Below are 26,477 nucleotides of genomic sequence, written 5' to 3'. Positions count from 1 at the left end.
ATCAACTGCCTGCGGTCTCCCGCTGTCAAAAAAGCATCGTGGCCTCCTCCAATTCATCCATTCATCCCATCAATCCTCTATTTTCTGAGTACTTAACTTCTCTAGTGCCGACACCGCCATCCCATGAAGCAACTGCATACTAATCAAATTGTAGTTCGCACATTGGAATTGGGCATTGAGGGAGTCGCATTGTATAAGCATGTCGTCTTGTAGGACGTTTCCCTTGTGTTGCTGTTGGCGGCACTCGATTAATTGAAGGTCGCCGAAAAGGGGGAAGCGATCGGTACTGTAAACCACGTATACTGTATTGCCAACCATGTTACCATCGAATATCGAAAAATATCCAGCCAGATTGAAACATACATATTTATACTTGGCGTCAAGCAAACATAGTCAAACCATGGCATGCCTAACAGCGCCATTCCCATCACCTACCCCCATTCTTGACATAATCCTCATAGCGACTCCAAGGACGAGCCACGCCCAACTCGAGCAGCATCTCGTAGTACTGGTCCCCCCGTGTATCAACCCATAAAGCTCCGGTATGAACTCGACCTGGACCGTGAACCGGACCACGCCCCGACACGCCCTCATCCTCAAGGTGACGAGCTGCATGGCCCAGGAGTCACGGACGTCGTTGATCAGGACCCCGCCGATCACGATTTCGCAGCCGAACGTTCGCGGGAGCCGGTCCGCGCAGCGTCCGGATCCCCTCGTCAGCAGGCGTCCCAGGCCCGCGATCCTAATGCGCTCCCACCACCACCGCCCATTGGTCGCCGACAAGTCGTCCCGGCCGAAGAACGGCTCAAAGTGCTCGAGCATGGCGCCCTTGACGGTCTCAATACTCGTCGCCGGCCTCGGCTGGTCTATGACTTGGCCGAAACATTCGGAGGCCTGGGCCTTCCGGGCGAGTGATAGAGGGTGGTCGTCTCTCAAACTTCCATCGTGTAACATGTAATCGGCGCCGATACACTTGAAATGCCGGTACTGAAACCCGTATCCCATCTCCAGTGTCATTCGGGTGCCCGTTGGCGCGTCACTGGTTGCGACGACGGCGGCGAGGGCCTTGAGGCCTGCGACGGGCCGATGGAGATGCACGGTCTCCTTGTGCCGAGTCGCTGACAGAGTTCGATCGAACAACTGCTGCAGCATGGTCCCGCCGAGGCTCTCTAAGATCTGGAGGCAGCGCGGCGACGCTTGTACTAGATTCAATAGGTCTCGAGGAGCCAGGTTCTCAAACAGCACCAAGAGGAGCTCTGTTGGAAGTTGTGGGAAATCCCTGATCAGTGACTTCGTCGAGAAGAATCCAAACATGTTGGTCTGTATGAGGTTTCAGAAGTATTGGAGGAATAAGAATCATAATCAGCATATTAATAAAACGCCGAATTCGTATCTCCTGATGATTGACAATCTGGGACCCGTAAACGTAGGCCACCCACTCGAGACGAGGAGTCTGATTCAATAATAACTTGAGAACCACCTGGATTGACACGAAGTTACGCCCATCATCCTAGATACTCTCCCAGGGTTTGGGAGCTGGTCGTCTTGAAACGAGCAAGTTACTTTTGGGACTGCTGTGACCAGCAGCCCACACAATCAACTTTCTGGCCCCCTTTGTCGACCGTCTTCGTTTTCGAGGCTAACATGTAGCTGCAGTATATGGGAGAATGGTCGCAAAAGTAACTTTGACTTCGATTTCGATTCCGCTCAGCGTTGAACTATGAGATCCTGTGTCTAAAAGCCATTGCGTAGCGCCTATTCAAACAGTGCCTCCTTTTGGGCGTATGTGCCAGCAAGCCCGCCAACAACCAGTAATTAATACATGAGTGAGCACCCGTGCCTCCGATCCCTATTCCAAGAGACATTCGCGAGAGCATTGGGGTGCAACACACATAAAAGGCAAAAACCAATGTAGACTACGTATCTCAGCAAGGTCTACGTCTAAGCCCTCCCTCTATGTCTGTATCATTCTCCCTCATTTTCCGTATTCCAACCCTTGCCATTACGCCCTTCGTTACGCCGTTCTCAAGCACGTTATAACTTGTGAATCCTGGCCGGTGATGTCTTCCTGGTCCGTACAATCTAAGATGCTTGGCCTGAGAAGTCCTCGTTACCGGCATAGTAGCTCAGGTCCTTGCGTCCGCTGTACTCCTTGGTGATCGGCTCCAGCATGCCAGCTGCTGCCGCGAAGAAGCCGAGGTAGGTCTTGCTGGGCGAAAGCACGCGGCTCAGGTACTCCGGATGGAACTGCACACCGACGAACCATGGGTGATCGCGGACCTCGATGATCTCCATACGCTCGCCCTTCTCGTCCTTGCCGACGAAGGTAAGACCGCCATCAGCCTTCTCGATGGAATCGATCATCGCGGGGTTGACCTCGTATCGGTGTCGGTGGCGCTCCCAGATCTCCGGAAGATCTCCGTAGAGGGCACGGAATTTAGACCATTCGGTATCTGGCTGGAAGATGGTCTGGCGCTTTCCGAGACGCATGGTGCCACCCAGCTTATCCTTGTCGAGCTCAGGCATGTTGACGACCACCTTGTTCTCGCACTGCGGCTGCAGCTCCTCGCTGCCAGCGCCACTGACACCGCAGACGTTACGGGCGTACTCGATGACAGCCAGCTGCATACCCAAGCAGATTCCAAGGTAAGGAACGTTCTTGGTACGTGCGTAGTTGATGGCCTTGATCATGCCCTCGGTTCCACGGTCACCGAAGCCGCCCGGGACCAAGATACCGTTCGCCGTGCAGACATCATGCCATGCCTTGTGGTAATCGACCAGCTTGGTACCCTTGGTGTCCTCCTCGAGGTTCGAAGCATCCACCCAGATCAGGTCGAGCTTCTTTCTGCAGTGCAGCGCCGCATGCTCAAGCGACTTGCCAACGCTCATGTAGGCATCGTGAAGAGTGGTGTACTTGCCGACAAGGGCGATCTTCACGGTCTCGAAGACATGGTCTTGGCTGGTAGCCAGCTCAACCCACTCCTTCCAGATGTGCTTTCCTTGGGACACCAAGGTGGGGTTCCTGGGGATGGACTCGAGCTGGAAGATACGTCCGATGGTGGCCAGGAGGTTCTGGTTCTCCAGGAGAAGGGGTACTCGGTAGGTCGTCGAGACGTTATGAACAGCGATGACTTGGTCGGCATCAACCTGGCACATACTTGCCACCTTCTGGATGGTACTGGCCTCGAGGGGGATCTCGCAGCGGCAGGCGATCAAATCCGGGTTGAGACCCTCGCGTCGGGAGTCCATGACAGCCCTCTGTGTGGGCTTGGTCTTCTGCTCGCCTTGGGGTCCCGGCGGAATGACAGGAACGTGGGAAACGTGAATCTGGAGGAAGTTACCCTTTCCTACCCGTCGCTGAAGCTGTGTCATGGCGTGGATGAAAGGAGCATTCTCGATGTCTCCAACAGTGCCACCTTAGAAGGCGTCAGCTGCATGATCATGCCTGCGAAAGGGGAAGGGGCACTTACCAAGTTCGATAACACAGACATCGGGGGTCGCCTGGTTCTCATTGACAGGAATGTGGGCAACCCGCTCGATCCAGTCCTGGATCGCGTTCGTGAGATGCGGCACGCTAGACTTGTGTTAATCACCAATTACACACGCAACGGACACTTGAAGCAGTATCGTGCTGTCGCCAGGTGGAAACCCGTGAAAACTCACATTTGGACAGTCTTGCCAAGGTAATCGCCCCGCCGCTCGCGCTCGATCACGTGCTGGTAAATTTTGCCAGTGGTGATGTTGTGCTCGAGAGTCAGAGTGACACCGAGATAGCGCTCGCTGGAACCAAGATCCAAGTCGACCTCACCACCGTCGTCGAGAACGTAGACCTCGCCATGCCTGAAAGGTCAGCGAATGCCAGCCGTCCGGATTTTCAGACGACTCACTCGATCGGTGACATGGTACCGGCATCGATGTTCATGTACGGGTCGATCTTGATGTAGGTGACATTGAGGCCGGTGGTCTTCAGGAGCAATCCGGTACTAGACGCGATAATACCCTTTCCCACACCGGAGATGACACCTGATCTCATGTCAGCTCATCCTCTTTTGCTTGCCATGTTATTGTCGCTGTCGCGATGCTTTTCGCCTTTGGGTCTCACGAAGTCGTCACCCCACCAAAAGGCAAAGTAAAAATTGAGGGGCAGTGGTGGACAACAAATGAAAGTTTGCAAACTTACCACCTGATACCAGAACGTACTTCATCTTGAATGACCGTCGACACAATGGCCCAGAATGAATTGATGATTCTGTATATACCCAAGGCTCAGGTACTCTTGTACCAAAATCTATGGGAGACGGTGAACGAAGGAAAAAGTTCACGATAAGTCGGCAGAAAAAAGAATAAGTGTAGGATTATGCAGTTGCCCCACCACGAAGCTGCCTGGACGGTTGGACGATCTAGCTGTTTGGAGTAGGCGGTGTAGAGTTCAGCTCCTGCATCGCCTGGAAATTAGCATGATCAAGCCCCACCAGCTAGTAACAGTAACAGTAACGGTAACAGCGCCACGGTTCCTGTTACTGTGTTTTCACTGGAGGGACTGGGCAATACCACTTACTTATCAGGACCCAAACCACATAAAAGAAGGACAAGTCACGATGACACATCCCCAGGGCCGAAGACTGGTTTTATATCACTCCAGAACCTATCAAGGCACCCATATGATAGGCTTTCGTGCGCAAATATCCCCAAACCACGAGTCAATGTCCCATCATTCGGGGTTGTACTAGGTTTGCTCACAGTGGTGACAGAAACGAAACACGTACAGCGAGCATGCTTTGACTGGAGGAGGTCACAAACTCTGGCCGACCAATTGCTTGAGTCATCGCATTCAATTCTAACATGACCAATCAAGACCCAGACTAAGCAAGGTAGTTTCGACTACTTTGCCCCCCTAACATGTTCGATGCTCGCCACGGACGCGATACCCAGGCTATCGGGTTGCTTGTTCATCTTTCACGGATGCCAAGCCGGCCCGACAGAGACGAAAGACGGGACTTACCGTGGGCTGGTTATTACCCTCAAGATGAAAACTCAAATGAAACCCCAGAGAATTGACGTACTTGACTACCCAATGACCTCAAAAACACATAGCCCATCCAACCAATTTGCAATTCCCGTAAATTGAATGAAAAGTAGAAGAAAATAGCCTCTCCCTCCGCTCTGGTGACTCAGAAGCTAGGCGGGCATCGTGTCTGCTCTTACATGCGCTGCGGCTCGGCGTAGGTAATCTGCTGCCCCGGATTCCCGGACACTCAAATGCAGTCGACCGCTGCCCTAGCCGGGTACCAAATGAAGGCAAAAGGTTCCAAAACGACCAGGTACCAGTCACGAGCGTCTTCGTGACTTGGGGGTGACCCTATTCACGTCATGGCACGCACCTAGATCTCGAGCGACCCGCAGATTCAGGGCCCAGACTTAGGATCCGTGGGTAGAATGCAGTGCGGAAAAGCGAGTTGCCTAATTTTAAGCGGTAAGTCGATGCACCCCCCTACGCTTACACCCCCCAACGGTCATCGGCGAAAAATAAAAACACCATAAGCAATAACATAGTAGATTGGTCTATAAAAAAACAACGAAAAATAGTAAAAACATAGAAACAACGTTATTCTATTTTAATTGAATTAAAGGCTTTACTTTCCGCATTAAAACTTAATTTTAGTGTTTCTTATAATAATGCCGGCGGAGTTACACGCGCCGGCGTATGCGAGCTACCTATATCCTCCCTCTTTGCTTCCTTTACCTCTATTATTAATGTATACTTCCGGTTAGGGTCGGGGGATAAGCTTTTTCCTTTTTTTTTTTTTTTTTTAGATTAGCTTTTAATTAAGCCTTCTCGTATTAAAGCTGGCCGACTTAGCCGTTTAAAAAGTCTAGGCTTTTTTAAAGCTTTCGAAATAGCACCTTTTATATTACGTTATCGAATCGCACATTATTATCCTTTAACTTCTCGGTTAAATCTTTAATTTACCGGGAGCTAATTAAAGTAATTAACGGAAATACCGTATATTCGGCCTCCGGATCCGGTATTAGTTTTTTAGCCGGTTTTACCGTTTACGAGGCCTCGAACTTTCGAAGCCGAGAATTTAAAAGCTTATTAATATTATGAGGAAAAATACTAGCTGCTTTTTATCCGCCGGTAATAATGTATAGTTTAAAAATAAAAGTTTTAGCCGCCGCGTAGTATTTTAAAAACTCTTTTTTACTTATTTTTATATTATTAAGCCTTAAGTAATATAATATAACCTCTCGGTGGTATTTTTTTTTAAGTATATTAAATACCTCTAAATTTAAGGGTTATAAAAAGTGCGACGTGTAAGCCGAAAAGAAGAGAAGTTAAACCTTATTCTCGATGTACGTTAATAGAAACTCTTCGGTCGAGTAAGAAGCGTAGCTATCCAGTATAAAAAGGCGTTATTAGTCGGTATTATCGGGGGTAGTTTAAGGGAAAAAGGTTTATTTAAGCTATACTAATGTTAACTCGTTGCTCGTTTAGCTTTTCGGTAACGCCGTAAAGGTTTAGCTTTTTATTTAATCGGTAAGAGTATTATTTTCCTCGGGAAACCATTATAATTAAAACTATTAATTTTTAAATATAATTATCGGCTTAATAAACCGGTTATTAATATTAATTATTTTTATTATAATTACTTATTCTCGGTTAATAAAGCTTTTAACGATAACTTTTCGCACTTCGGCAAGGCCGATTACTATTTAATTATTACCGGCACTTAATTACATATTAACTTCGTTATAATTTTAAATAAAGGCCGGTGAAATAAACTTTAAAAAGTTATGCTTAAACCTTTTAAAAAACTCTCGGATATTCTCTTTAAAAGTACTATTAACACGCCGAAAATCTATAGTATATAAAAAAATAAAATCTAAGTAAAAGTAGCGCTTAAGAAATTTATTAATCTAGCGTTTTTTTAATATATAATAACTTTTATTAGCTTTAAATATACGTTAAGTAAATATTTTAAAGTAAATATACAGTGGTATAATACTTAATAAGACTTATATAAGAGCTTAAAACGTAATTCGAGACTCTTTTACTAGAATTAATACTTAAAGCGACTTATTTCTATCTTTTCGAGTTAACCAGCCTTTTATCCGAGCCTTTAAAATCGTGCGGCTAACCCGGTGCTTTAAAGCGGCTACACTAACACGCGCGCCGCGAAAAACGTCTTAAATCGCACGATTAAGGTTTAACTCGCTCACCATAGCGTTAAATATAAAAAAAAAAAAAAACGAAAAGAAAAAAATAATTTAATTAAAAGTACAACGAAAACTAACTTATATACAGTTGCAAAAAAAGGTGGTGTTAATCAAGGATAGTGTTTTTGCCTATGTCCGTTGGGGGGTGTGAGCGTAGGGGGGTGCATCGACTTAACATGTCCAGGCAGCAGCCAACCCCTTGTGAGTGATATATGGCTCACCCGAAAGCTTGAACAAGGTTTTCCCACTTACACTTACCCATCCCATGGGGTTCCGGAAGTTTGTGTGTGAAGAAAGACCACCAATGACCCCAAACATGTTCAGATTGGTAATGAGGGGCGTGTTCCGGGGGAAATGCTACCTTGGCGTCTGGGCACTCTATCACATCATCCCCTGTTGGGCCTCTTGCCAGTCCTTGCCAGCTGAGATCTGCCCAGACTCCTAGACTCCTAGCTGGCAAATCTGCAGGACTCGACCACATACAAATGCACGTGTCGTGTCCTCATACGACACGTGCATGCTGCCTTCCGTCCCACCTGCAGATGGCCCTGCGGGAGCTTGTCCGCACACACCGAGGAGGTGATCTAAAGAACTGGGCGGGCATCATGTCTCAATGGAGAAAGCAGTTGGAAGCCCCCGGTGCAGGTCGCTGCAATACAGACGCAGTGGCGTGTGATTGGTGGATAGTGAAGAAGCGCTTTGCCCGAAAGAGGTAGATATACAATATCATATCACCAACTCGGCACCATCCTTTCATGCGCGATCACATGTCTATGCTAGTGGGCAATCAGTCAATACCCCGTGGACTCGGGTCCTAATCCAATTAGATTGCCCCTGACCTGAGCATTTGCCAAAAGGGGGTTTAACCCCAGTCTTGGCATCGGCCGGGGTCTACCACCATTGGCTGCAGTCAATAATGATGGGTAAGCTAAGCGAACGTTAGATAACTATCCGAACGACAATGCATGTTCGGAACCGGACCCCCGGGTACTGGGACTATAATGCCGTACACCGACCTACTGGTATCCCTAGACGCGAGGTTTGCATACGGATGTTGCATATCATACGGCAGAAGCAGTAGCGCTGCTGTTTGCCAAGTCGTCTCGTGAAGCAGCTCTGGGTGTTGTTTCCTTCTCAACCTGTCCAGTTATTATTCATTCGTAGATAAAGACATGAGGGAAGGGCACCACATGCAACGAAATGAAATGAAACTGGGGTGGGGTGAGGTATACGACGTATAACTTCTACCTACAGTGGCTATTCTGAAATACGCTACAGAACCAAGTTTGATACAATCTTGTTGCCCACAATATATGCCACGAGCGTTTTCCAAATTCGTCAGTTTACCCCAATGCCCAGATAATGAAAGACTATAAGGGCAGGTTAACCGACCATCATTCTCCACCAGCCATGCATGCCTTACGAAATTCGCGTTGCTCATGTCAGCGCAGGGGGATACGATCCTCAATGCATACCGCCGGACTATGTTGTCGGGTCTTGGTAACAGAGGAAAGGGGGTTTCAAGTGTACTGAATATGTTGGAGAGCAGCGGTGATGTGCTACTGGGGCGTGTCTTTAATGACCTAACATATATAAAACGCAGAAGGCACCGACTACTGTCCATACAACATGCTACTTGATCGATTAAATCAGGACACTTATAGAGAATAATCAATAGCCTTTTCTCCTTAATATCTCTCGAAGTGTCGACTACAGGGCACATGGACGCTGGCATGCTATCCGTGATGGATGGGAAGCCGGCCGAAAAGCCTACAACGCAATCGCCTTCCGACTCACCCTCCCACCGGCGTCATAGCAACCTGTTGTCGACAATACTCCAACCAATTTTGCATGAACTGGACGTGATTGAACGTCTGTTGCGTTCCAACGCGGGAGGCTCTTGCTTCGTCTTCTTAGGCGGGCTCCTGGCGAGATTCCTCCGCGCCCCGCCCCCTTCCCTAGCCGATGCCGTCGAGGCCACCCTGCACACTCTAGCCGTGGGCTTTATGTGCAGCTACGTCTTCGACATCTGCAACCAGGCCACCTCCCCCGAGGAAGACGTCCTGAACAAGCCGTACCGCCCCATCCCGGCGGGCCTGATCACCGTCGACCAAGCCAAGGCCCGCTGGTTCCTCTCGTGGACCCTCGGGCCCCTGGCCACGCACTACTTCTACGGTCCCTGGGCCGCGGTGCACCTGCTCGAGTTCGAGGCCGTCATCGCCTTCTGCTACGTGTGGCCCCGATGGTTCTCCTGGTTCAACCGCAACCTCTTCGTCTTCCTCCTCTACACGATCCAGGACCGGATCCTCAACCAGGCCCTGCTCGAAGCCGCCGACGTGCCGGGCTGGGACCTCGGCGTCCTCATCGACCTGGCCGTCTCCGCGTGGTTCATGGGCACGGTGCACGTCCAAGAGTTCCACGACCTCGAGGGCGACCGCAAGAGCGACCGGAAGACCCTCCCCATGCTGCTGTCGCCGCGCGGGCTGCGGCGGTTGCGGGCCGGTACGGCGGTCTACATTGTGGCTTTCGGCTCTGCACTCGCGTTCTTCGGGTACCAGAAAATTACTATGGGCCAAGAAGGCGACAGCCCCGTCTTGATCACGCTGTTGTCCGCGTTGCAACTTATCTCCTCTGTTGCCCTGGCCTATAGAATATGGGCATCAACATCCGCAGAGATGGACAAGGCCACGTTTTACAATCTATACTACGTCCCGGTGTTCATGATTCTGCTATCATTGCCTCTGGTTACCACGTAACCAGCACCAGGTGGTGCTTTGGACGCTATGTAGTCACGCAAGTGGAAAGAGTAAAGGTATATGAGGTAGCTTCCGATTCGGCGATGAATGGGGACTGTCAAATTCCAAACAGATGTGTTGTAAAGTCCTAGAGACATAGATAGAAACATTAGATACGAGACAAAAATCCACGAATACAATATCCAACCATCAACTTTCAGGACTAACCAAATATATGTATCATGCTCGATGCCACCCGCGACCTCAGATATGTCCCATCTTGCGAAAGAACCCCAGCACCAGGAGCAAAGCCAGAACAGCCAACCCCACATTAGTCCACTGCGCCGCCCTCAACGACCTCAACAGCAGCAAATCCCCAACCAGCGGCCCCCGCCCCTCCGACCCCTGCCCTTGCTGTAGAACGGCCACCTGCACCGCCGCCGCGACTGCGAGCCCCACCGCCCGGCCCATGAGGTTCGCCGTCTGCAGCGCGCCGCCGGCGATGGCCTGCTGGTCGTCGGGGACGCTGCGGGCGATGACGAGGCCGACGACGGGCCAGACGATGTCGACGCTGAAGCACAGGCACATGGCCGGGAAGCCCCAGGCCCAGTACGAGGCGTCGGGCGGGATGGACGGCAGGGCGTACAGGAGCGGCGTCGCGATGCCGCAGAGGATGCCCACGACGACGACGTAGAAGGGGGAAGGCCAGAGGGCGAGGATCGGGGGAGGGCGAAGCAGCCGAGGGCTGGTGTGGGATACGTAATACGTATGTCAGTGCGAATGCTCGGCAACTGCCCCGGGTGGGATTGGTGATGAGGACTTACACCCGACGGCACCGGCAGGGATGAAGCGTAACGTGGTCTGAAGGGTGTCAAGACCCAGATAATCTTGGTAACTGGAGGTAGTCAACGGGGGCCGGAAGTCAGCTGTCATTTTTTGTTTCGACACCACGAACGACCACAATGGAAAAGAAAGGAAAAGAAACAAAAAGGAAAAGAAAAGAACAGAAGAAGAGGAAAGAAGGTAAAAACGTACAAAACCGAAGCGAAAACCAAAAAGCTGTTGTAGGACCCGCAGAAGGAAGCCATGACGATGAGCGAGACGGAGAAGTCGGTATTCGCGAACATGGACGTCTGTATCAGCGGCGCCCATCTGGACGCGCCACTCTCCAAACGGCGCTGCCAGAGGAAAAACGCACCCGCGAGACCGGCGGACAGCGCAACGAGTCCCAGCAGGGCGAGCGGGCTCCTGCTCCAGAACGCGGTTGCGTAGGATAGGGCCAGCAGCAGCGACAGCATGGAAGCCGTGATGGCCATGCCACCGAGCCAGTCCACCGACTGTGCGTGGGCAGACGACCCGCAGTGATTAATGACATCCGAACCAAGAGAAGGCTCGTCGGACGGCTGCGTGGTCAGACACGAGGGTGCCGCCACCGGGGGCACGATGCCATACGCCAACAGACCGACAAGGGCCGCGATGCCGGCGGGGATCCAGAACACCCAGTTCCACGAGAGATAGGCGCCAATGATGCCCCCGACCAGGTTCCCCACCACCGATCCAAGGGAGCTAGCAGCGGAGAAGGTGACGAAAGCCCACTTGCGCTGATGGCCGCCCTGCGGGAACAGGGTGGCCAAGATGCCGAGGGCGGACGGCACCGTGGCGGCGTTGCTGAAGCCCTGGAGGACCCGCAGGGCGTAGAAGCTGACCTCGTCGGGCGCGAAGGGGGTAGCGATGCTCGACGCGGTGAAGCCGGCGGCGCCGGCGAGGAAGACGCGCTTGCGGCCGTGGACGTCGGCCAGCCGGCCGCAGAGGAGGAGCGTGCAGCCCGAGGAGATGCTGTACATGGACGTGATCAGCTGCTGCCGGCTGACGGGTATGCTGAGCGATTCTTGGATGGCGGGGAGCACGATGACGGTGGACTGTACGGTGAAGATCTATATACTCATGGCAGTAGCCATGTTCAGTCAGTGGACTTGGGTGGGATAGATACGACATGGGACATGAGCCGGCTCACGTTCAGCAGTCCTGCACAAGCCATGGCACCGACGATTAGGATCTGTCTTGTGGGTGATAGCTTGGGGCTCTTTGCCAGCGCAGAGCTGTCATTCCCAAGCAGGAGCGAATGCTCTGTTTCTCTCATGGTTGTGATCGTTCCTGATATGGCGGAGGTTCTCTTTCGACAGAGTTGTCCCTGCTTGATAGGAAACTGTTCTTCATGCCCGGGATGAATCCTTCACGGGCGTTACCCATTCTCCAGGACTTATTCAAGTCAATCTTAACTACTAGGTTTAGATGCTTAAGGCCTGGAATCGTTCCATGTAGAACTCCTGAGCGTTTTGTCCTGTAGTCATGTCCCACTGCGAAGAGCTGCCAGAGTCCAAGACACAGCTCCATACTGCCGGCACTGTCTTGAAAACACACCCATTGCTGAGACATTATGATATTCGACATAGTAAGTGCAGGTCGAGTGTAGCATGTGGCGCGATGAGAGGCACGTCCAAGACCTTGCAACCACTGTATACAATGGCATACATCTATTTTGCTGCAAGTTCGGACCCCCCTATCCGCCTCCACCGCGTCGAGTGCCAAATTACCTTTTGCATGGCCGTCTTACTAGGTCTCGGCTTGTGGGCGGTTGCACATCACAAGCCGCTTTTATTATGAGCGATGCAGTGCAACTCGGATGGGTACATATCGTGAGACGGCTCGCTTGGAGGTCCCAGAAGGAGAAAAGTGCTTGCTGCATGTTTATTATACTGGCGAGGTGGCGTGCTCCCGCCTTGTCAAAATCTCCAGATGCCTTTTCATTGGAATAGTGGTCTTGTTACTGTCTCTTGAAGGGACTCTTACCGGCACCATTGCTCCTATCCAGTTTCGTATGCTTGATCATTTTGATTTTATGTATATCACACCATGGCGCCCGCAAACTCTTCCAACGACAAGGTCCAGATAATTGATGTCGGGGGAAGCGAGCTGACACCCTTCTTCCAATCGCTCCTTCACAAAGCCCTGCTATGGACCGAAACGCCATATGCCCCGAGCGGGCTCACCCAAAGACTCCTCCCCTCCGCCTTCCTCTCGGACGATGCCGGCCTCCGGATCTGGAGCGAGCTCACGAGGGCGCCCAACTACTACCAGACCAACACTGAGACCGAGCTCATTCTAGACAAGGCGGATGAACTCTCGAGCCATATCCAAGATGGTACCATTATCATGGACCTTGGCTGCGGGTTGGTGACAGATCTTTATTATCTTCTGCTCCATTTCTCGGTAACACCACTGACTGGTTTTATCATTCCTCTATAGTGACGTCCGTAAGATCGTACCCTTGCTCCAAGCTCTTGAGAAGAAGAAGAAGTCCGTGACCTACTACGCCATCGACCTATCCCGGACCTCTCTGGAGCACGGGCTGCAGGGATTCGACTCCGGCTACGACCACGTCCAATGCATCGGTCTATGGGGCACATGGGACGCCGCGCTGGCCTGGTCCAAGGACACGCCGAAAGACTCCGATCGGCCGCGTTTGTATCTGAGCCTGGGTTCCATATTCGGCAATGACCACCTCGAACCCGCCGTCGCGCGGCTCCGTGGTTGGACCCAGAAGGCGATGCGAGTCAACACCACCGAGAGCGACATGATGCTCCTGACCATGGACGCCACGACGGACCGACACCATCTGTACGCCTCGTACAATGACAACGACGGCCTCTACGAGCGGTTCATCCGCAACGGCTTCCGGCACAGCAACAGGATCCTGGGGGAGGACTGGTACAAGGACGACGACTGGGACTGCCGCAGCGAGCTGCAGAGCGATCCCGTGATGCACAGAAGTGTGCTGCGGGCCAAGAGGCCGGTCCAGGTTCGGTCGGTCGGTCTGATTCTGGAAGAAGGGACCGCGATCGATTGTTACGAGAACTTCAAGTACGGCCCCGAAGTCATGTCCCGTCAATTCGAAGCTGCTGGTCTTGCCGCGATCAAGCAGTGGAAGGCTCCTAAAGCCGATATATGTGAGTTCGGACTTGGTTCTTTCCCAATTTGACAGTATAGCTTTTACAGGCTAACATGTCTTCAGATCAATATCTGCTGGTGGCGAAAGAAAGATAAAAGCGAATCCCAGGGCACTAAATGAAACTTCTTTGGATGTATGTTCGAAACACTGATAGCTTAAGTAATGAATATACGTGTGTAAAAAGAAAAGCCCAGTAGATTCGAATGCCGTCAGCTCAGTAGAAGTCTCGCCCACTATGTGCAAAATACCAACATCTACACAACTAACCACCCCCATTCTAGGAAATCCCATGTTTGAATTATACATTAGCTTCCTCCTCAGCAACACCATGGTCGTAAATAAGCAAATGGGAGTGAGTTAGGACGCAGCATGACTCGGTGGTCTTGCAACTATTATTTGCAACTCCTCAAGTCTTTCGTCTAGCTTCTCCCTCACTGCCCCACGCCATGAAGAGGCGTAGCTACCTGTGAAGTAAGAAATCGAAGTTATACTGGTTCTGGTGGGGACCGTGGTCATGGAAAAAGCAGGTTGAGTATTGCGTGATTCGCCAACAGATGCGAGTTGCCTCTACTCAGTAGGACAGGGATCCACCTCATCAGACGGGTGCATTATGGTACAGTGTATAGCCCATCTGCACATATCCTGGTCTACCGAAAGAAAGGGGGACCCTGGACTGCGTCCAACCGCCGTGTCACGTCTCAGGGCGCCTAATCGACATTGTTAGTGTAACGAACGATGGGCACACGTACCACGAGCTTGCTGCTGTGACCGTATAGGTTTCTTATGCGGCCTTATGTAGGACTGGTGGAACTAAATCACGGCATTTGCAACATCGGGCACTTGCTTTGTTTCCATCGAGACGAGTTCAAGGCACATCCAGGGGTCCCGACGTATCAGCGTCAGCCAGGAACGGAATGTGTTGAAAGGAAAGGGAAAGGGAAAAGCCATCCAAGGCCTTCGCAGTCAGGCAACCTGCCCACGCCAAACCCAAGAATTCAAACGCAACCCACACCTATCATCGCATCTCCAAAGACCCAAGAAGACCAACTCATTCTTTCCACGGAAGCAGACAGCCACAATGCCAGCAACACTCGAAACTATCAACTATGAAGCCATCTTGAACAAGGACGCCAGAGAGGCAAGCATGCTGCGCGAGGCATGCAAGCCTCCACCCGCCGGCAAGGGCATATTCTACTTGGACCTAACAGGTCCGTCTGGGAAACAGATCTTGTTGGCCTTGCCCAAGGTGGACCAAGGCATACTGGCCTATTTCGGCCAGCCAGTTGAAACCAAGATGAACGACTATCGCGAGGGGGTCGAGCGCGGGTAGGTCCCATCATCACCATCATCTTCCTTTGACCAAATGAGATGCGGTAGATAAGTTTCTGATGCGTACACCTGACTGGGGCAGTTTCAAGCACCCGGGCGAAGTCATCGAAACCTTCGAGGTCAGCCATTCCCCGCTCCCCCTTTTCCCCCTCGCTACCGCTGTTTGCTACAAACTGTACCCTGTCGTCTAAACAGACAACCTCGAGCCATTATTAACCCTGAAAACCTTGCTTTCTCCACAGATCAACTACAACGAGACGGTCGATGCCTCACGCGGCCTGCCCCCGGGGTTACAGGGCTGCAAAGGCGAGATAGCCTCGGTGCTAGCCTCAGGCCACCTCATCGCCACGACCCTTCTCGCTGCATTACACCCATCGACCACCCAAGCCCCCGGCGCTGGCCGCCCATCCGACTCGGGCCTCAAGCTGTACCTCCAGGACGCCGACGCCGCCCGGGTCCCCGCCCAGAGCGTGACCGCGGCGCCGCACACCGACATGGGCCTCCTGACGCTGCTGTCCTACGACGTGCCCTACCTCGAGCTCGCCGAGACCGTCAAACCCCCTGCTTCTTCTACTGGTAACGGCGGCGAAGGAGGAGGCAAGAAGGAGGCCGTCATGGGGTGGGCCCCCGTCGAGCCCAAGGGGGGCTGCGTCGTGGTCCATGTGGGAGACGCCTTGCAGGCCGGGTCGCGCGGCGCGCTGCACTCGCCCCTGCATCGCGTGGTTCAGCCGGAGAGTCCGCCGGCAGGGGGCGTTTGCATGGTCGTCTACTTTCTGCGGCCTGAACACCAGCAAGGGGAGCCGAAAGCAGCATGAAGCCAATTCTTTCTAGGTAGTTGCGTGGAGATTGGGAAGACGTAGGACTTGGGTCAATAGCTCGTGGGGTACCATGGTTGAGAATGTGATTTCGCAGGCACACATTCTGCAGAGGCAAGTCACCAGTAGTTTGATAGAATGCGTTGCATGCTTTTTCAGTGCATGGCCTTGATGTTCCGTGTTTTTAGAACAGGCCCTTTGTTGCCGCCAATGGTCTCATGTAAACAATAAAGGGGTAATAAGTTTCGAAAGTTCTCTGTCTATCGTTTGGCTAAACCCTTATTAATTTTAGCGTACTCCAAATCTTGGGCTGTTATGTCCGGTGCTACCCCCAATGAAAACGAGGTAGCCCGAGAATGTATAGGAGTTGCCCCTATTTGACATTGTGTTTGTTTTCATAACTCGGCTTACTCCTATTTCGATTTCAACTCCTATCTTTCAAAGACTCAATTGGCTGTAGAACAATGTATTTAGTTACCTGAGTCAACTACAGAAATGAGCTTCTCCTCACAGACCCTTCCCCCTTTATCATTTCCCTCTCTACTGCAACTTCCCACGCGCATCAACCATACCAACGTCACTCAAGGCGCCAACCTCCCCGCATCCCGCGGAAACAGCGTCGCCTCCCTCACATCCCCCAGCCCCAAGAATGCCTGCAGCACCCGGTTCATCCCAAACGCGCAGTTCACATGCGGCAGCAGCCCCGCCTCGAACGCCCCGAGCCACGGCCGCCACATGGCCGCGTCCGGGTCGCGCCCCGTGCCCCCGTCCCGCCGCAGCGCCGCCCGCAGCGCCGCGGCGCTGCCCGTGAAGTGCAGGAAGCTCGCCACCTCGCGGCCCCGCGCCACCAGGTCCCACGTGTCGGTGGCCGGGCGGGCGGGGCCGTTGCGGTCGTTGGGCACGGTCTGCGGCGGGCGTAGGCGCTGGGGGTAGTCGGTGATGAAGAAGGCGTCGGTGGGCGCGAGGGGGGCTTGTCGGACCCCGGACGGGAGGGGGACGCCGCGGCGGAGCAGGGCTCCGAGCTTGGCTTCTTCTTCGTGGCTGCATCATATGGCTGTGAGCTGGGTGGTACTAGAGAAAGAACGACTAGTAAGTACCAAAGTAGCTACGTACGTAAGATCGCCGTCCTCGTCAGTCTGCATGCCTTCGTGCTCTCGCAGCAGCTGCTTCGCCTCGACGAAGTTGACTCGCGGCAGGCGGCCCCGCTCGTCCAGCCCCAGCTTGAAGTCGCCGGCGGAAAAGTACAGCTTCTTGGCCATCTGGATCAATTCGCTGTATTTCTCCGACGCCTGGAGACCGCGGACCACCGCGATGAACATGTCCTCGCCTTCATGTGCGGCTTCATGCCAATCCGTCTCGTAGACCATACTAATTTCCAGTCCGGTAAACTGTATGATCGGGAGACGCCTGCGGTTAGAGAAAATCAAACGATGACATGTTGTAGAATGAACTACCCACCCACCTCGGAAAGCCTCCGCGGCGAAACATCCTTCTCCGCCCGGAACATGTGCTTGATCTCAAAGACGCGCTGGAAATCCATCGAGAGGGCCATCTCGTGGTGCAGCTCGACCGTCTGCGACAGCCAGCACGGCATGCCGCCCGGGTAGGTGACCGAGAAGTAGTCGTCGTCGGTCGGGATCTTGTAGCCGATGAGCGAGGGGGTCTGGATCCAGTTCATCCCGCGCCCGAGGCAGTGCTGCGAGGCCAGGCCGAGCATGCCCGAGAAGAGCTTGAAGATGGCGCCCGTGGCGGCGACCCGGACGTCCAGGATGCGGTTGTTGAGGCGCTCGTGCAGGCTGAGCGAGTGGAAGGAGGTGAGAGTCGCGGTCGTCGTCGTCGTCGCTCCCTGTTCCTGGCTCCACCTGGCGACATCGTGGCCCGGGATCGTGACGAGGTTGTCGACGGCGGACGCCAGCATCTCGATGCCGCTGGCCTGGACCCTGGGCAGCAGGCTCTTGTCACCAGGTAACCCCCGGAGTTTTGCCAGGGTGGGAGCAGGCTCAGACACACGGCCCACGACGTGGAGGATCGACTCGGCCGTGCATGTCTCAGCTGTCGCCCAGGCCGAGCCCGAGACCTTGCCGGCGTCGATTTCGACATCGACAAACCAGGCCTCCTCCCGCATCAGGAGCACGGTGGTGTTTCCGCTCACGCCCTCATCGCTGCTGCGCTGGAGGACCTCGTGGACTCGGGCGTAGAAACTTACCTCGTGCCCAGGCGGATGCCCTTTGAGCAACCGGAGCTGGTTGAACCTAGAGGTCCCTGCCGCATGGGCTTCTGGTCCAGAGGCGTCCATGACCTTCAGTATATAAGGGGCCGGGAAATATGTGATGATGTCGTGATGCTGCAGGTATTACCCTCCCGATAACATCGGAGGGCGCATTCTATATAGATCGTGGATCTCCAAGGAGTCATCCATGGCAACCCAACAGTAGCGGCAACTTCGCTGCCCCCTTTTCCGGCATGGGCCTCAGGACCGTCCGTAGTAGCCAGCCGGGTAAGATCCAGTCCAAGACCGGTTTACATGAGCTCATTGGTGACTGGTGAACCTAGGTAGGTAGTCGGTCACACGGTAGCTTCCCTTGCCGGCGGTTGCACAACAGCTAGCGTCGAGGGAAAGAGGGGTTTATTTATTTCATCGTTGCCCCGAAGTGACATCGCAACCGCACCTTCCCATTAAATTAATGTAACCTGTAAGACTTGCCTGCGACTCCCGCGCATCGATTCCATCCAGACCAGCCATCACATAAGAGACCTAAGGCCTTGGCAGATGCTCTAACGCCCGTTGTGCCACTCAATAACCCGTCTGCAATCGCCCGAAATAAGTGGTTACCATGGTCGATCAACCACAAGCCCAAACCTACTCCAAGACGGCTCAGAACTCGGTTAACAGATACCGGCATCTCAGTGCGTAGCATCACGAACCCACTTAAGCAACGCATACCGGAAAAGGCGGCAATATGGCCATACTGACGTGGCAACAGGCAACTACGATGCCGCGACCATCCACTCCATTGTCAACTCGGTACCGGTTGCCCACGTCTCCTTCATCAACCCCGAAACGCCGACACCCGTCGTCCTTCCTATGATGGTCCGCATTGGCCACTATCCTGGCGCCGACGAAGAAGACGATGGATCCGTGGCTTGTTACATGCACGGTTCCGCAACAGCCCGTCTGTTCCGCCCTCCTCCTCCAAGCCAATCCGGCCAAGAAGAGGCGGTAGAGAATGGCGGCGGCGTCCGCGTCTGCATAGCCGCCACCAAGATCCTCGGGCTAGTCCTGACCCTGACCCCCTACTCCCACACCTACGCCTACCGCTCCGCCATCCTGCACGGCCACGCCACCGTCCTCGACGCCGCCCACGACTCCTCCCGCACCGAGCTGCTCTGGGCGCTGCAGCTGCTCACCGACGGCGCCCTCCCGGGCCGCTGGGACAACTGCCGCACGCCCCCGGACGAGACCGAGCTGCGCGCCACCCGCGTCCTGAAGGTGCGCATCGACAGCGCCAGCGCCAAGATTAGCGAGGAGGGGGGCGAACAAGCCAAGGACCTCAAGGACGAGTGCAGCCGACGTACCACTTGGACGGGCGTCGTGCCCTTCTTCGAAGTTCTCGGCGAGCCGCAGGCCGCTCCCACAAATCGGGCGGGTGCTGTGCCGCCCTACATACGGGAGTACATATCGAACCACAACGGCGAGGAGCTTGCGCGTAACCGACCCGAGGCCTCTCTTCTGGACACTGTCTCGAGTCTCTTCTCTGGCGCTCTGGCATGGGTATTAGGGCGCTAGTTGATGGTGGTTATCCGCCTCACATGGTGAGGGGCGGAGGGAAGGCGCAGGGTACCACAAATAGTTTTGGAACCGAGGATTTCGCGGAAGGGTAATCGTATTGTCAGGTTGTATAACCTCAAGGTTCATGTATGCCCCATCGAGTCACCTTCCGCTTCTGTGTAAGCTCACTGTATTTCAAGTCACCGAATCATGTGATAGACGGATGATTCCAAATCACGTTCCATTTCCTTCGGTCTACTGGGTTTGGGAAGATAAGTATTGTCGCCCGCCGCCGGAGCTTGCTAATGCAGAAGTGACAGGCTAGGGTGCTGCATCAAGCTGTTCGATCCATACGATGTGCCGCAGTGCCATCCTTGGTTACATTTCGGGCAGTGTTGTGGTACGTTTGGCGACCTATTGCAACAGCTACATTCGAGCGCGGTAATCAAGGGGCCATATCAGCTGACTTGGGTCACAGCGTATGTGGTACAGATGTGATGATATATGTGCAGTATCCAAGTGCAGGACCCGTTACTCAGGGCTTTGTTCAAGTAAACTGAAATCGAAGCAATGTTGAATGAGGCAGATGACACGTTACCTGTAATTTCGTCCCACGAACAGGTGACTGGCAGCCCTGCCCCTGAGCGCCATGAAGCAGGAAGCTACGGTAAAAACAAAGTGCAATTGTACGCGACTTGGTGTCACAGATATACATTATACAATGAATCTGTATAGCCCCATTTGATGAGCTCGATCTCGCTACTGCCTTGCCGAGGTTCGTAGAGACTGTGCTGTCCGGGCCTGCGGTGTCTTGGCACCGAGGAAAATAGTAATCATCGAGAAAAAAAAGATAGCCTATTGCTTATTGTTAACCTTCGAGACAAGGCTGAATAAAAGGGACATTTCCCTCAAACCACAACATCTGTTGTTTATTTTCGGACAGGGGCATACCCGCAATTGGGTCTAGAACTCTTATGGACTTCTGCATCCCCCGAAGCCACGATGGCAACAGTCCTGCACGTGTTGACAGCTGTCGCGCTGGGCCTTATGTTGTTTGGGAAGAGATGGAAGACGACAGATAGAAATGTTGGTAAGTGGCAAACGTAATACCAGCAGCTCGGAAGCGAAGAGGCTAATGTTGTTGCCAATGTAGCGAAAACGGCTCGAGTTGTTTCGTCTGAAACGAAATCGGACGAGTCCGAAAATGAGTGTGATCGTGGTAGAAAGAGAGAAGCGGAACATGTGCCCGACTTCCAACAGCTCTACTTCAAGCTACACAATCTGGAACGTCATGTCGACATCATAGGACCAGCGCGCGAGACCCTTGTGACACTACTGCGCGAGGCTAATTTGCGGGCAAAGAGGCGAAAGCGCCGCGGCAGCAGCATTTTGTCCACAGGGGCGTATGACCCCACGGCCCTGGAGGAGGTCCTCATGCGACAGCATGAAAAGGTGATGGACCAGTGGCAGGATTACCTGGCACGCCGTGCCCGGGGCCAGGGTCCAGAGCTCTTTGGCACGCGTCAGGAGGCTGAGAGGTGGTTGCGGCGCATGGCCCCCATTAAATACGTCGATGGCGCCTGGTTGGGCTACGCCCATCGCCTGGGCGTCACGACACCGTTCGCGCTGCGACGGGGCGGCGAGTCCAGCGTGGTGGGCGGCGTCTTGGGGATCCTAACTGAAGAGTTGGGCGACGGGCACGTTGAGCGTAATCACGTCTTCTTGTATCAGAAGCTACTGCGTAGCGTGATCGGTGGAACTGATGGTAGCAACGGCCACGTTTTGTCCCTTCCACCAGCTGCCGACTCGCTCGAGTTCGTGGAAAGGGCCGGGGAGTTGGAGATGGACGACCCGCAGGTCTGGAAAGCGGCCACAGCGCAGCTGCTCATCTCGCTCTTCCCCGATGACTTCATGCCCGAGATTCTCGGCTTCAATCTGCAGTATGAACCCGTCACTTTGCAGACGCTGGTGGCGATGCGGGAGCTCGAGGAGCTGGGGATTGATGCCCGCTATTTTCGTCTGCACGCGTGCATCGACAATGCCGATACGGGACACGCGGCTATGGCGCTGGCCATCGTCGTTAGTTATCTTGAAGTCGTGCGCGAAATGGCCGGTGGGAGAGGGGAGGAAGGCAAGACAGCCGTCCAGGAGGCGTGGCGGCGCATACAAGCGGGCTACGTGTTGTCGCAAGAACTAAGTCATGGTGTGGATGGGCAAGTTGGTGAGGCTGCTGAGGGCGACGATGAGGACGATTGCCACTTGACCGAGGACGAGGCCAGCGTCATTCAGATTCTCCGTCTCAAATCGCGCGTCGGGCAACGGTTTCATTGCACCAGCCGCGTCAGGATTGGACGCAAGCTTCTAGTCGACTGGCTCTCTCCAGAGCTGTGGCGGTCCAAGAGGCAGCAGGTCGACCTTTTGGATGCTCTGGCGGCAGCCAAGCCTTGGATCTACAAAGGCGACAGCGACCGCAGCCTCTTGATCCGGGAGTTGAGCTGGAGAGGTAAGATGTTTGGTGCTTTCACTGACCGGGAGGTTCAGATCGTGAAGGACTGGATCGACTCGTTGGCGAGGGGCGAACAAGGGCGCAGACTCACTGATGAAGACTGGGATAGTAGCGTTCGGAACATGCATCAGGCGCTGAGATACCCATCACCGGTTCCTTCACCTGCTTCGCGGGTGGAATCATTCCAAATGCGAGACCTGAAGGGTTTGTGTTTGTCCATTGAACCCAAATCGCAAGATGACATGTTGTCACTCTGGTTCGCCCACCCATGCCTCCTGCAAAACTGCCTTAGCATCCCATACCGAACCATGACTCCCCTCGCCGGTTACATCTGCCGCATTCTTAGGGCAGAACAGGGATCCATAGCTCCAAGCGATTTCCACACTGGGAGTGAGGGCCCAGCCCAACGTTTCGGTCTCATCGACCTGGGGCTGGAAATAGTTCAAAGACGTGGAGGTGGCAGCATTCCTCCCACTTGTCTTGAAGATGTGTTCCAGTTAGCGACGCAAGAAAGTTCTGGTGGCGCGTCTACGGGCGACAGGTGCAGCAGTACTGCTGTGGACTTTGCACGTGCCATGCTGCAGTGGGCGATGCAGCCTGTCGCTTGTAGTGGGTTGCTATTGGGTCTGTCGCGGGCCTTTGTCGATTTGGAGTTCTTGGTCTCGGTCACAGAGGGCTTGTTGTCGGTGGAAGGGCAGAAGGCTTTGGAACACCTGGTCAGCTGCAAATTGAACCTTCTGGATCTGTGTCTCCGGGAGATTCAAAGTGACGGAGCCATCCTCGCGGCTTACCACCTGGGCTACGATCGAGGCTGGGCGGAAATCGAGAAGCTTTTGTCGGAGGACTCATGATTGCAGCCCATAAGCTGGGATGTCGCGGTAGCCAAACACGGCCGGGCCTGCCCTTCCTATGTTGAAGCTCAGGCTCCGACGTGCATCTGATTTGTCTAGAATGCAGCATTAATGAGCTTACCCCAGGTATAGGAGGTAGTTTGAGCGTTTTCAATACAAGTATTATCTTGCGTATCCGTATTCGACATAAAGCCCCAACGTGAGAAAGCGTTGCTGTGCTCATAGAGGCTTAGGCCTGGTGCGAAGGGCCTCGATCCTCGGCCGCAGAGTGTTTGTCGAGGCCGCGGGGAAAACCCCCACTGCCCACTGCTTAGCATTAGGTGCGCCTACCGGTAAGTACCTAGTCTGCTGGTCTGGTCTAGGCCTTAATCCACTGGAGCTGCCCTTTAGTGACAACCCCGCACCTACCTCCGCAGCTCCATTTCGTCTCCTACTTGCCGTCTACAAGATTCAACAGTGAAAGGAGGTATCTTTGTAGTCCTGAAACAGGAGAAAGATATGTAAAGATTTCATCGTATCATTTCCCAGTAATGGGGAGATGCCCGTAGCAGTCTGAGATACGAGGAGGGTCCTGTTCTGATAGGCAATGCGCACCTCAGGTACGGGCACGGGCTGGGGCAATTTGAGGGATAAACTCCAGCACGCGGCCACGGCATCATCCCCTTAAACCCCCCGCGGGCCGCCGCCAAAACCCAACAGGTCCGCGTACGTACGATGACATTGGACGGTTTGGTAAGGGAATAAACTCAGACCGGCCGCGAAAGTTATGCCCGGCGATACCCCGATCCGGGTAGAAATGAGCAAAACCTGCGATAGACGATGTCGTGTACGATAAGACGAGCGTCAGCACCCGGATGCTAGTCCTCCCATGCAAACAAGGTTCGAGGTGGCCGATTCAAAACAATCCGATGCAGCGTTCTATTCTTCTTCTCCTTCGCCGCCTCCTCCTCTCTCTCGGCCTCCTTTCCCTTTTCGCGCTCAAGATAGCATCCGCTATCTCCAGGAAGGAAGCTGTCAAAATGCGAATGCATAGACTTGATTCAAGCCAGGGGAGGGAGGCCGGAGCCGGGTTTCAATTGAAGCTGCTGCGAGCGGAAAGGCACATCCGACCAAAGCGGGCATGCGATTTTCTCAACATCCAACATCCCATGATTCAGTCGTCAGGCCAAAATGTCCTCCCAAGTTGTCCGATGAGAAGAATCTCCTGATAGTAGTTAGTCATTCGCAAAGTATATTCCATCTCCCCCATGCAACCCCAGTGCCCGTCTCCTTGCCACGCCCTCGATATTTATGCTTCTTACTAGCGTTATTTCCATCCATTGATGAGTCCCCCTCTTCGAAAGGGATTGCGTTTTCGTTCCCAAACAAGAATGCCAGCGAAGATGTCGGCACCATGGTCCCTCTGAGCCTCGTTCCAGTACCATGTCCTCCACGGAAGCCCCGGCGACGAACTCGACCGAATGGAACGAATACCTGGCCGAGAACACCGGCGGCACGGAGCTGATCGTCATATGGACCTTTACCGGCACCGCGCTCGTCTTCGCCTCGGCCCGCTGGTACGTGCGAGCCTGGATGCAGCGGAAGCTGTGGAGCGACGACTACCTGATCGCCATCTCCGTCGTAAGCTGTGCTCCCCTTCGCCTCTATCTTACCCTCCCCTACCCGCCTGCTGCTTCTGCTACGCGAAATTCGGGCTGACAGTGTCGCGCTTGGGCACTGGTAACAGGCCACAGGCATCATCGCCTGCGCGCTCACCAACGTCTCCGTCTCCAAGGGCGTCGGCCGCCATGTCGAGGCGCTCTCGAACGAGCAACTGATCTCGGCCACGCTGTGGGTGTACGCCGCCTACTGCCCCAGCGTGCTGTCGTTCGGCATGCCCAAGCTGGCTGTCATCGCCCTGCTGGTGCGCCTTCTCGTCCCCGGCCGTGTACACTTCTGGGTCCTGTGGCTCATGGGCGGCCTAGTCCAGCTCGCACTGCTGGGAGTCGTCGGCAGTGCGCTCGGCCTGCTTTTCTCCCGGTGCCACCCTGTCGACTACGCCTTGGGCCGCGACAATATGGCATTTTGCTTGGACACCATTGTTTGGATGCATTACTGCCTCTTTGCGGCCTGTACGCTTGACTATGGGGAAACGAAACCCAGACCCTACATGTTCTTCAGCAATGTGGGCTAACGTTTTTGGATGTAGCTTTTTCGGGATTCGTCGACTTCTACCTAGCTGCATATCCGTCCATCGTCTTATATAAGTTGCAGATGGCCCGGCGGAAAAAGGTGATAGTATCCATTGCTCTTGGACTGGGTGCTGTGTAAGTTCCGAGTCAATCCTGCTAGACGATTTGAGCATGATCTTAGTACGGCTGACAATCCATCGCAACTCCCTACGACAGGTCAGGAGCAGTAGCCCTCTACAAGACCTCTACACTGCTCACTCTGATCGATCCTGATTTTACTTGTTTGTGCCCACCCTACCTCCACCATCTAAAGTCCCGGAGACTGACACAAGACGATGATCTGAACAACAGATGCAACGTCCCGCATAACCGTTTGGACGTTGTAAGCCTGACTTGACACAAGCATATACTGGAGCCCACACTAACCCAGATGGATGTCAACAGAATTGAAGGGAATACCATCGTGATTGCTTCGTCGATCCCGGTCTTGCAGCCTCTTTTGAACAAAATCCGCGAAACACGCGGCGGGGTTCACCAAAGCACAGCGAGGTGGAAATACTATATGGCGATGTTCACTGGCAAGGGCAAGCTGGCGACGGCAATTCAGCGCCGGACACGCGAGCACGAACAGCTTAGCGACTCGGGCCCACGGCAAATAGACTCAGTATGAGTTTTCACTACAGTACAATGGAAAAAACACGCAGATACGACCTTGATGATATGAACATTGTTGCTTTGTGTTTATTGGACCACCGCCGTGCAAGTACATTTCCGAAGAGCTATACACTAAGAAACTTCGCTTGAGTTTCCAGTACCTTTCACACCGGTCATACTGTTAGGGGCAGCAAGAATGTGTCTGTCACTCCTTATGTGTTTAATGGACCACTAACAACTATAAAAGTAGCCAAATGCAGACTATAACCGAAATACAATGGCATTTATCCTCATTACTGGTAACAGAGAACAAAGACTCTTAATCTCACTATCTTATCAACAAACCACAAAGAAAGACACCCAGCCAACATGGGTAACAGAAATTGCAGCAAGACGTGCAGCCAACTGTCCACCAACACA

At 53.5% G+C, this 26,477-nt stretch overlaps 10 protein-coding genes across 10 annotated transcripts; 6 read left to right on the top strand and 4 right to left on the bottom strand.

The window, feature by feature from the left end:
• Positions 1 to 393: 393 nt before the first annotated feature.
• On the bottom strand, positions 394 to 1,314 carry PG986_014531 (uncharacterized protein; the record flags this gene model as incomplete). Its single annotated transcript, XM_066850753.1, has 1 exon — positions 394 to 1,314. The coding sequence occupies one exon, from the start codon at positions 1,312 to 1,314 to the stop codon at positions 394 to 396; it is 921 nt and encodes a 306-aa protein (XP_066692991.1).
• Positions 1,315 to 2,082: 768 nt separating this feature from the next.
• Positions 2,083 to 4,205, bottom strand: PG986_014530 (CTP synthase ura7; the record flags this gene model as incomplete). The annotated part of the gene is made up of 5 exons (XM_066850752.1): positions 2,083 to 3,416; positions 3,471 to 3,574; positions 3,664 to 3,840; positions 3,888 to 4,023; positions 4,181 to 4,205. The coding sequence occupies 5 exons, from the start codon at positions 4,203 to 4,205 to the stop codon at positions 2,083 to 2,085; spliced, it is 1,776 nt and encodes a 591-aa protein (XP_066692990.1).
• A 4,758-nt stretch (positions 4,206 to 8,963) lies between these two features.
• Positions 8,964 to 9,974, top strand: PG986_014529 (UbiA prenyltransferase family-domain-containing protein; the record flags this gene model as incomplete). Its single annotated transcript, XM_066850751.1, has 1 exon — positions 8,964 to 9,974. One exon carries the CDS (start codon positions 8,964 to 8,966, stop codon positions 9,972 to 9,974), a length of 1,011 nt encoding a protein of 336 aa, XP_066692989.1.
• Positions 9,975 to 10,217: 243 nt separating this feature from the next.
• Positions 10,218 to 12,093, bottom strand: PG986_014528 (MFS general substrate transporter; the record flags this gene model as incomplete). The annotated part of the gene is made up of 4 exons (XM_066850750.1): positions 10,218 to 10,698; positions 10,780 to 10,848; positions 10,989 to 11,887; positions 11,968 to 12,093. The coding sequence occupies 4 exons, from the start codon at positions 12,091 to 12,093 to the stop codon at positions 10,218 to 10,220; spliced, it is 1,575 nt and encodes a 524-aa protein (XP_066692988.1).
• Positions 12,094 to 12,866: 773 nt separating this feature from the next.
• PG986_014527 (uncharacterized protein) lies at positions 12,867 to 14,057 on the top strand (the record flags this gene model as incomplete). Its single annotated transcript, XM_066850749.1, has 3 exons — positions 12,867 to 13,183; positions 13,260 to 13,960; positions 14,026 to 14,057. The coding sequence occupies 3 exons, from the start codon at positions 12,867 to 12,869 to the stop codon at positions 14,055 to 14,057; spliced, it is 1,050 nt and encodes a 349-aa protein (XP_066692987.1).
• Positions 14,058 to 15,040: 983 nt separating this feature from the next.
• PG986_014526 (uncharacterized protein) lies at positions 15,041 to 16,106 on the top strand (the record flags this gene model as incomplete). Its single annotated transcript, XM_066850748.1, has 3 exons — positions 15,041 to 15,288; positions 15,374 to 15,410; positions 15,534 to 16,106. The coding sequence occupies 3 exons, from the start codon at positions 15,041 to 15,043 to the stop codon at positions 16,104 to 16,106; spliced, it is 858 nt and encodes a 285-aa protein (XP_066692986.1).
• A 581-nt stretch (positions 16,107 to 16,687) lies between these two features.
• PG986_014525 (aspartyl-tRNA synthetase) lies at positions 16,688 to 18,402 on the bottom strand (the record flags this gene model as incomplete). Its single annotated transcript, XM_066850747.1, has 3 exons — positions 16,688 to 17,147; positions 17,220 to 17,513; positions 17,561 to 18,402. 3 exons carry the CDS (start codon positions 18,400 to 18,402, stop codon positions 16,688 to 16,690), a joined length of 1,596 nt encoding a protein of 531 aa, XP_066692985.1.
• Positions 18,403 to 18,940: 538 nt separating this feature from the next.
• Positions 18,941 to 19,893, top strand: PG986_014524 (uncharacterized protein; the record flags this gene model as incomplete). Its single annotated transcript, XM_066850746.1, has 2 exons — positions 18,941 to 19,013; positions 19,091 to 19,893. The coding sequence occupies 2 exons, from the start codon at positions 18,941 to 18,943 to the stop codon at positions 19,891 to 19,893; spliced, it is 876 nt and encodes a 291-aa protein (XP_066692984.1).
• Positions 19,894 to 20,877: 984 nt separating this feature from the next.
• Positions 20,878 to 23,232, top strand: PG986_014523 (uncharacterized protein; the record flags this gene model as incomplete). The annotated part of the gene is made up of 2 exons (XM_066850745.1): positions 20,878 to 20,965; positions 21,029 to 23,232. 2 exons carry the CDS (start codon positions 20,878 to 20,880, stop codon positions 23,230 to 23,232), a joined length of 2,292 nt encoding a protein of 763 aa, XP_066692983.1.
• A 1,422-nt stretch (positions 23,233 to 24,654) lies between these two features.
• On the top strand, positions 24,655 to 25,542 carry PG986_014522 (uncharacterized protein; the record flags this gene model as incomplete). The annotated part of the gene is made up of 3 exons (XM_066850744.1): positions 24,655 to 24,852; positions 24,959 to 25,312; positions 25,393 to 25,542. 3 exons carry the CDS (start codon positions 24,655 to 24,657, stop codon positions 25,540 to 25,542), a joined length of 702 nt encoding a protein of 233 aa, XP_066692982.1.
• Between the last annotated feature and the right edge of the window lie 935 nt (positions 25,543 to 26,477).

This window comes from Apiospora aurea (assembly GCF_038362705.1).
Source record: "Apiospora aurea strain CBS 24483 chromosome Unknown utg000010l_segment0_segment0, whole genome shotgun sequence".
NCBI classification, from domain to species: Eukaryota; Fungi; Ascomycota; class Sordariomycetes; order Amphisphaeriales; family Apiosporaceae; genus Apiospora; species Apiospora aurea.
The sequence above is the reverse complement of the archived record's forward strand: the minus strand, read 5'-3'. Positions and strand labels throughout refer to the sequence as shown.